The sequence below is a fragment of the Emydura macquarii genome, unplaced genomic scaffold (assembly GCF_026122565.2).
Source record: "Emydura macquarii macquarii isolate MOO-44397 ecotype Brisbane River unplaced genomic scaffold, CSIRO-AGI_Emac_v2 contig_2594, whole genome shotgun sequence".
NCBI classification, from domain to species: domain Eukaryota; kingdom Metazoa; phylum Chordata; order Testudines; family Chelidae; genus Emydura; species Emydura macquarii.
Window position 1 is genome coordinate 79,885 of NW_027132731.1, and position 9,313 is coordinate 89,197.

General features: G+C 59.9%; 1 protein-coding gene across 2 annotated transcripts; it reads left to right on the top strand.

The window, feature by feature from the left end:
• The first annotated feature begins 2,960 nt into the window (after positions 1-2,960).
• On the top strand, positions 2,961-9,278 carry PAFAH1B3 (platelet activating factor acetylhydrolase 1b catalytic subunit 3). 2 transcript variants are annotated; one of them, XM_067563752.1, is made up of 6 exons: positions 2,961-3,461; positions 7,470-7,564; positions 8,001-8,090; positions 8,193-8,309; positions 8,588-8,710; positions 8,803-9,278. In XM_067563752.1, the coding sequence occupies exons 2-6, from the start codon at positions 7,484-7,486 to the stop codon at positions 9,067-9,069; spliced, it is 678 nt and encodes a 225-aa protein (XP_067419853.1). In that variant the 5' UTR covers positions 2,961-3,461; positions 7,470-7,483; the 3' UTR covers positions 9,070-9,278. The 2 variants fall into 2 exon arrangements, with proteins under 2 accessions (XP_067419853.1, XP_067419852.1); XM_067563751.1 differs by lacking the exon at positions 2,961-3,461 and adding an exon at positions 6,465-6,763.
• Positions 9,279-9,313: the final 35 nt, after the last annotated feature.

Below are 9,313 nucleotides of genomic sequence, written 5' to 3' on the forward strand. Positions count from 1 at the left end.
ATGATCATGGGGAGCAGGAGGGAATTTCATCCTACCTCCTGGCTGGTATTTGTTTTTAAGGGGCTTGGGGGAAAGGGGCCACTTGGTTTTTAAACTGCCCATCCTGCTTTCTGTGGAGAAATGTAAAAAGCCAGGGGGACAGCACCGTGCTGGAGCACACAGACTGCACTGTGGGATGTGCAGGGATTCTCCAGGTGCGTCTTCACTAGGAAGAGAGTTGTGCCCTTAACTCAAGTTAGCTAGTGCAAGGTAAAATCCGAGCGACGACCAGGCAGGTTGAACTTTTCACACCTTAGCAGGTTGAGGTAAGAACCATGGGGAAGCCTGGGGGTCTGTCTTGTCTAGCCTAGGATTTCACCTCACCTTCATTACCGTGTGCTAGTTTACATGAATCACGAACAAACTTTCTCCCTAGTGAAGACGGCCCGTGGCTGTGTTTGTCACAGGAATGTTAAAGCAGTGTGTTTTTAAAGGCCTCGGGGCATGGGTTTTTAACAATATCGTAGTGAGTAGTTTGAGGTCCTCTGTAAATTAACAAGAATTGAAATGAATTCCTGCTGGTTTTAAAAACCAGCATGTTTATTTAAAAGCCACTTTCGAGCTGCATTAAAGGATTTATCCCCCTTCTGGCACGTCCAAGTTGCCAGGGAATTTGTGGGGTTTATTCTCTCGGGGATGAGCGGACGTCAGTGTCACTCCATGAGCGGGTCCTGCTGTTTGTTGCCAATAAAATGTTGTGAACCAGTTTGCAAACGTCACTAGTTGTGAGTGTTATTGTCCCCAGACCGAGGGATTAGGCCAGATTTTTAAAAGCATTTGGCACGTTTGAAAATCCCATTTAGGCTCCTATCTGCACTTTACGTGCTGAAATTCCTGTAAATATGTGGCCCTAGGTGGCTGCCTCCGGCCTTCCTTGCCTCACCCAGGCTAGGGCTGGGTTGGATATTTCAGCATCGCTGAGGTGGGTGCAGGCTTTGGGTTCCTCTCTGACCTGTTCTGGCCGACTGAAGCCCAGCCACAGCTGTCTGGCCGTGACGTTGGCAGCTAAGCAGGGGCTGGGTTTGATCACTGTCTGCCAAGGGACAGCTGAGCAGTGGGAAGAGCTCCTCCGTCACCGACCCCACTACCCCAGCATGGTGCAGGGGGGGCGTCATGCTGCCAAGAGTGGAGCGGGGGATACTGAGTCCCAGCCTTAATCCAAGGTGCTTCCTTCCGGAGGGCTCCTGTATCTGTTAATGGTCATTTACGCTTCGGAAGCAAGCAGTGCTGCCCGTGGGGTGACTCAGCCCCCTCCATGCCCCACGGTGATTTGGGGGGCAGTGGGAGGCATTGGTGACTGCAGACGTTGCTCCCTTGCAGCCTGCTTTATGCGAAGAGGATGTGGACAAATTGAGAGTCCAGCGGAGGGCAATGAAAATGATGAGAGGGCTGAGACACAACTTACCAGGAGACGCTGAGGGCACCGGGCTTGTTTAGGCTGCAGAAGCAAAGAGTGAGGGGGGATTTGATAGCAGCCTTCAACTACTTCCAGGGAGGCTGGAGCTAGGCTGGTCTCATGGTGGCAGACGACAGAACAAGGAGCAATGGTCTCAAGCTGCAGCGGGGCAGGTCTAGGGTGGATATTGGGCGGGGGGGGTAAAGCACTGGGGTGGGTTACTAGGGAGGTGGTGGAATCGCCATCCTTGGGGGTTTTAAGGCCTGGCTTGCCAAACCCCTGGCTGGGATGGTTTAGTCGGGGTTGGTCCTGCTTGGAGCAGGGGGTTGGACTAGACACCTCCTGGGTCCCTTCCACTCCTAGTCTATGATTCTATGAGGGAACAGGCCGGGGGGACATTAGGCATGGGGGCAGTCAGGCTTGGGGGGACCTCTCTGTGCTGGTGGGGGGCAGGGTACACAGGGGGCAGTCAGGCATGGGGGAGGGGTCTCTGTTCTGGAGGCAGTGGGGTATGTGTGGGTTACACTGGGCATAGTCAGCCATCAGGGGGTCCCTGTGCTGGGGGGAGTGGGGTGCATGGGGGTTACATGGGGGGACAGTCAGGCATGGGGGTCCCTGTGCTGGGGGGGAGCAGGGTACGTGGGGGTTACACGGGGCAGTCAGATGACGGGACATGTCTGCCACAGCCACGTGGGGGCAGCAGTGGTGGATGGGCAGCATTATCCGCCCTTCCCCCCGCCACTCCAGGGCCCGCTGGACGATTCTAGAAGCGGCCAGCCCCTCAGTGCTCCCCCCCTCCCCCAGCCGGGCCACGTGCAGAGGACGGGCTGTCACGTGCCGTGCAACCGCCAACTGTGCCTCGCGCCGCTCCCTCCCCCTCCCTTACTGAAGGTGCCGCGTGCCCAGAAACCGCCGCTCCAGGCTCACTGTGCCCCGCTCCCCCCCCCGCCACACGGTGATTGGTCGCACAGCTCCGGGATCCGCCTCCTGATTGGCTGGCCGGTTGCGGGGGTGAGCCCGGACTCTGAGGGAAGAGGGGCGTGTTGGGAACGGCCGCTGGGCAGTGTGACCCCCAGGGGGGCTGAAAGACCCCAGGAGCGAGTGTGACCCCTCACCCGTGGGGCTGACCCAGCTGGGGGGAGCATGGCAGACCCAGGAGGGAGTGTGACCCCCCCACCCCGAGCAGAGCCCACGATGCTCCCCACCCCTCAGCAAGAGTCCTGCACGGGCTGCCCTCTGGAAGGAGTGGGGGGAAGAGGTTGTGGGGTGCGGACACCTCCTCTCCTGCCAGCCTGCTGCCGCCAGGGCCAGGACTGAGATGATCCCACGCTAGGCTGGCCCCATGGGCGGGGAGTTAGGGCAAGACCTCCCCCACCATGCCAAGCTGAAGCTAGGGTCAGGGGAGCCCCACACGGGCTGCGGCCAGGGAGAAGAAGGCCCCGGTGGGGCAGGGCAGGGCTCAGGGACCATGAGGCGGCAGGGCCAGAGGACCTGGCTCCTCAGGGGGCAGAATGGAGACGAGAGCAATTTTACGCTTTTCCCTGGCTGTTTTTTGACAGGACCAGCTCTAGCGCCAACAGGAATCCATGCAAGGCGCTCCTGGGCCTGTGCGACACAGCGGGGCAGGCGAGACGATCACAGGGGCCCTTCCAGCCTTATCAGCTATCCGTCTGTTCCTGGCTGGCCAGAATGAGAGATCTCAGCAGGTTAAGACTCATCGCTGGCACCTTCTGCTGGGGTTTGGAGGTTTCCTTGGCGCTGATGCCAGTCACAGCTGTGGTGGGGATCAGGGAGACACAGATTGCTTTGCTGCCTGCTGGGCAGCAAGCTTATTACAACAGTACCATCAGCTGGGAGAGCTTAAAATAAACTACAGGTCTTTAAGCTGACCTGCTGTCTGCAAGACAAGAGACAGGATGTGCCCCCATCTTTTACAGCCACTATACAGCGAGATTTGCACCTCCTGGGAACACGGACACCAAGGGACCACCCACCTGAAGGCACCAACTGGCGATCGGGAGCTGAGGTGAAAGGTTTCAAAAGAGGCCAAGGGAGTTTAGGGACCCTCTTCCCTTCAGTCCCAAATTTCTGACCTTGTCCTGGTGCTTGATTTAATATGATCTGGGAACCTGTAAATGCCTCTGCCCTGAGCCCCTGCGTTCACCTAGCTGTCTGATCCTCATGCTGCTAGTTTCCCCAAATTGCAGCCTGTCTCTAGAAAGTGGTTTGAGTTTTAATAGCCTTAAGTTGCAGTCAGCACACCAGTCTGGGGAGCCCAGTGATTTCTACGGCAGGTAGGAAGCGGTGCCTGCAATCCCCGTAGACTCCATGGCATCACTGAACATGGCCCCCACAGTGTGACTGAGAAACTGGGGAGGAGGGTAGCTACGTCCCTGCCACCTCTCCTCTCCCAGAGATCCCTGTCCACAGCAGCTCTCCAGCTAGTGGGGCCTGGGAGGGCCCAGGCCCAGCATGTTAATAGACAGCATTGTGTTCCAGAGCTGGGGCTGCGAGGCTCCTTTCACACCTGACTGGCCTACATGGGAATTGCACTGCCTGTTTATCACTGTCGTCAAGCCTCACAGCTTTCTTGTTACTGTGTCCTCGGTGACCCTGGCAGAGCTCTGAGGCCCCGCTCGCTTGCCAGCACCCCTCGCCCCCAGCAAGTCCTAAAATCCCTGTCAGTGCTGATGCATAATTGGCTGCAGGAATCCTGAGTGAATCCCCCACTCAAAGATTCGTGTACAACCTGTGGACTCCAGGAGTGAGAAACCAGGCCCCAGGCTCCACCTGGCAGGGCAGACTGACCATTCGCAGGGCCTGCTTTCCCACATGGCAGAGGCACCGGAGCTGACCTGAATGAGTCCGAACCAGGCTCCTTAACTCCTTGTGGCGCTCATCTGGACTCAGAGGTAAAGGGACGACATCTCCTTGACTCAGTTACAATCAGAAAGTCTCCTTGGTGCTTGCTCCTGTGGCTGCTGTGTTGATTCATCTGCCAGCGTTTAGGAGCCCCAGCATGGCTCATATTTCTGCAAGTGCCACCACTGCAAGTGCCACCACTGCAGATGTCACTGCCAATTTATTTCTAAAGGTCCTGGCACTGCAGGGATGGACGTACCTTGTATGTCTGCTGCTGTTGCTCTGCCCAGGGGGCTGGTTTGAGACATAAATGGGCCCGACAGCACGTTGAGTTCACAATGGAGAGAGCAGAAAGCCAGTGCCAGGCTGAAGGAGTCGGCAGATGCCAATTCTTCCTGTACATGCCACCGCATCCCCGCAGATGCCTCAGTGAGCCCTGGGCTGCATTCGCTTTTCAGCAGTTCACAGCAGTTTGATCTAGGCTGGAAGCTCCCCTGCAACCTGTCTGAGGAGCAGCATTAAGAGGGGTGAGTCCCCTTTTGGTGAAGGAGAAATCTGTGTAACAGCCCAGTCAGACCACACACAATCCCTTCCTCCCTGGTCAGCTTGAGAGGCACAGAGCTGTCCAGCACCCCCACCATAACCTCAAAGTGGGGTACACTACCTACACTTCTCATGTGGTTTCATCCCCCTTCCCCTGAGACCAGCTTCATGGTCATGCAGCGATTACAAGGGAGATGGATGTGCTGCCCTCCAGGGTGTGAGAGCAAAATTTACTTGGTTCTCCAGGAAAATCTGTAGTGTCTTAATTCTGCACCTGGCAGGAGAGAGGGAGGGTTTGATGGTAAGAATGTGGTGCGCTCGCTGCTCGAAACCAGATAAATGGAGTGAATCTGATAGCATCGCTGGCAGCCTGAATCCATTACATGGTGAGCGACTCTGTGGAGGACCGTTATTATTTATTCTCTGCATTTCTGAATTTCCCTCCTTTGAAAGAGTGCGTGGGCCAAAGGCACACAGCTGTGCCCCAGCCGCAAGCCAGCTTTCAGCTCTCAAATGCCACGTGAAATAGAAGCACCCTTCCACCATTAGTGTCTAGAAACTGGCCTGAAGTGGGGACAGCCAGCCTTCCGTCGACCTTCAAAGGGCAGCCCTGCGAGCTGAACTCAGGAAAGTGGCAGCCGAAGAACTGAAAGTACAAAACCCGAGGTTTCCCACTGGGGAAGATGGCTGCTGCCCCTGTGCACAGTGGGGGATTGCTCAAAGCCCTCAGCAATGCTGGGGGACCCAATAGTGACCCTGTCCTGAGAGCCCTGCTCCCAGCAGTGGACAGTGCAACCCATCAGCATGGGGCCTGTTTGCCCGCCAGCATGCAGCAGGCCGTGGGGCAGACAGCATGGTGGGACCCTGCGGGGGGCAGGAGGAGCTGGAGCCATATGTGCTAATGGCCCTGATCTGTGCTGTGCATGGGGCAAAGCGCAGAGAGTTTGATCCGTTTTCCAGGCGTGTCCATAGGCCCCCCCCAGCTCCGCCAGAGAAGTCTGTCGTGGGAACCAGGCTCTCACACTGGCTGTTCCTTCACTCAGTGCTGAGATGCAGCCATTTCTGGGAAGGAGCAGCTGTTTATATGGGGATCTTTAGCCCACCGCTGAGATGCAGCCACGTCTGGGGAAGACAGGGCTGCTGGATAATGGCAACACCCCACAGCACTTTGGGATAGGGAGCTGGGGGGTCTCTTCATCTGCCCAAACCACAGGCAAGGGGACTAAGGAGGCTGAAGGGGTTTAGCTGGGCAGGGGCCAGGGCCCGTCTGTAACGGACCAGCCCCTCCCTCGCCCAGCGCTGGGCCTAGGTCTCCCGCGCAGAGACGGAGCAGGCCAGACCCCGCACAGTGTGGGGCAGGGCTGTGGGCCCTGCAGAGGCTGGCTGGGGAGTCGCTCAGCGCTTGGAGGGGGAGTGAGGCGGGCTGTGGAAGCCAGGGGGGCTGGGGTGGGGGCTGGGAACAACCAGAGCCAGCTAAGGGGCAGTGCTAGTGAATGGAACAGCTGTATTTTTGGGGAGGGATAAAGGAACAGCCAGACTTGGGGGTGGGGGACTGGAAAAGCTGAAGTCCAGAGGGGGCGGTTAACAGAACAGCTAGACGGGGGCGTGCGGAGGGTGGCGAGAACAGCCAGAGGCAGACAAAAAGCTGCGTTCAGGGTGGGGGGTGCCGGAAACAGCCGGATTCTGGTGGGGAGGGTAAAGGGAAGAGCTACACTCGGGGGAGGGCTGGGAATAGCCGGACTGGCTCATACCATCTCTAGGGGGGTCCTGCACCTTCCTCCCAGCCCGCCCCTGTGACATGGTTCAGCCCAGGCCGACCGCCGCTCCCCGCCCGGAGCCGACGCAGAGTGACCGTGCGGGAGGTTGTAGGGTTCCTGCGGCGGCTCCGGGACCATTCTTCGCCCCTCCCCCTCCAGCTCGTAGGTGAGCCCCCCGGGCCCAGGGGAATGGTACCGCCCGCATGCATGGGGGGAGGGGGCTCAGCGTGGTTCTGACCATTCTACCCATAGGGGTAAGGAGAACCAGCCCCTTTTCTCCCCCTCCCTGCTAATGGTTCCGCCTATTCTGCGTGGGGAGGCTCGAGGGGCGGGCCAAACCATTATCTTTCATGGGGAGGCTATCAGCGCCCTTCCTCATACTCTACCCTGGGAACTGCCCCCCAATTACCACCCGCATGGACCTGAAAAGGAACGGATCAGTCAATATACACCGTGGAGAGAAGGGTGGTTAAAAGAATCAACCCCCTCGCCAGAAGAATGGTACCTCCCACTCTGCGTGGGGGCGGGGAGGGCTGAGGGAATCCAACCTTTAGCTCGTACGGAGTTGTTACCCTTCCTTGAAAAATGGTACCGTTCAGGTCCGCTGAGTGGATCCAACCATTATCCTTCCTAGGGGATGATAATGGGATCAACGCTTGTCCCCCCATCTCAGGGCTTGGTATCATCCACCCTGCATGGGGCATGAGGGTGCAGACCCTACCATTGTTCTCCATGGGGGAGGATCACCCAAGGTCCTGGCAATGGTACTGTCTCAGGCTCTCCCCTGGGGTCCACGGGGGGCGGGGCTGGCGGGAACCATTATCACAGGGGGGTGCTGCGCTACCCACTGATCTGCTGGCTTTGCCTCCTAGGAGCTTCCAGGACCATGAGTGATGGGGACAAGAACCCGGCCAGCACCCCGACGCCCGTGGCTGACCTGCAGGGGGACGGGCGCTGGCTAGCGCTGGTGAGGGGCACAGGTGTCGGCGCTGCCTGGACAGATGGGGGCTGCCCAGACCCCCCTGCCTGCCCCACACTGGGTGGCTGCCTGGACACCCCTGCCTGCCCCAAAGGGGCACTGGACAGACCCCCTTGCCCTGGACAGGGGGACAATGTACAGACACCCCCACCCCAAAGGGCGCACTGCCTGGGCACCTCCACCCTGCTCCACCCCTGAGGTGGCTGCGTCCCAACACCAGGCAAGGAGTCTCCATATAAACACCTCCCCACCCCAAGGGGGCTGCATTGTTGCTGGCCCAGGAGTCACCATGGACCCAGCCCCCCACACCCCACCCCAGAGGGGTCACATCTCAGCACGGCCTGTCAGCCTTTGAGGGAGGGTCTCTGCCTACCACGTAGGCTCGGGGTCCCAGCCCTGCTTGACCCTCCGTTCTGCCCCCCAGCACCATCGCTTCATCGCCGACAGCAAGGACAAGGAGCCCGAGGTCGTGTTCATTGGGGACGCCCTGGTGCAGCTGCTCCATCAGTTTGAGGTGAGCCCCTCCCCCCATCCTAGCCCTGCCTGCAGGCACCGCACAGCCGCCACCTCCCCTTACCCCTGCCCTGGCCCAACCCTGACTCTCTGTGCCCCCCAGATCTGGCGTGAACTCTTCTCCCCGCTGCACGCCCTCAATTTCGGCATCGGGGGCGACGAGACGCAGCACGTGCTGTGGCGGCTGCACCACGGCGAGCTGCAGCACATCCGGCCCAAGGTACGGCACGGTGGGGCCCTGGGGCCATAGTGGGTGCGGGAAAGGTGAATGGGGGGGGGGGCTAGGTGGGTGTTGATGGGGTGAGGCCTGGGGGTACCAGGTGGGTGTTGATGGGGTGAGGCCTGGGGGTACCAGGACACTGGCGCCAAGGGTTATATCAGGCACCAGCAGGTGAATGGGGTGTGTGTGTGTGTGTGTAGAGGGCACGGACTGGGAGTGGGGGCTGGGAGCTCAGGTGGAGGCTCCTTTCAGCCCCTCATGCCCAGCCTCCCCCGCAGATTGTGGTCATCTGGGTGGGCACCAATAACCATGGGCACACGGCCGAGCAGGTGGCAGGCGGCATCGAAGCCATCGTCCAGCTCCTCCAGCAGCAGCAGCCACAGGCGCGCGTGGTGGTGCTGGTGAGTACGGGGTGCTGGGAGCTGTCCACGGGGAGGGGGAGGGAGGGCTGGGGCCCCTCCACCAGGCCTGACTGTGCCACGTCTCCCCCCAGGGCCTGCTGCCCCGGGGCCAGCACCCCAACCCGCTGCGGGAGAGGAACTGGCGGGTGAACGAGCTGCTGGAGGCCCGGCTGGCCCAGCTGCCCCACGTCTGCTTCCTGGACGCCGACCCCGGCTTCGTGCACTCGGACGGCGCCATCAGCCACCACGACATGTATGATTACCTGCACCTGAGCCGGCACGGCTACGCCCGCCTCTGCCCCCGCCTGCACGCACTGCTGCTGCGCCTGCTGAGCGACTGCCAGCGCGCGGGGCCCTGAGCCGGCGGGACCTGCCCCCCACTGCCAGGGGGTTCTACTGTGCTGGGCCCCAAGCTGCCCCCCTACCAGCACCTGGGGCCCTGAGCCCCCGTCCTCTGCCCAGGCATTGGACCACCCCCCCCCCACCCTGCATACACCCCCCTTCTGCCTGGACACAACCATCCTGGCCCCTTGTCCCTGCATGGGCATTAAACGCTGATTCTCCACCACCAGCCAGAGACCCCTTCTTTGCCTGGCCCCGGTC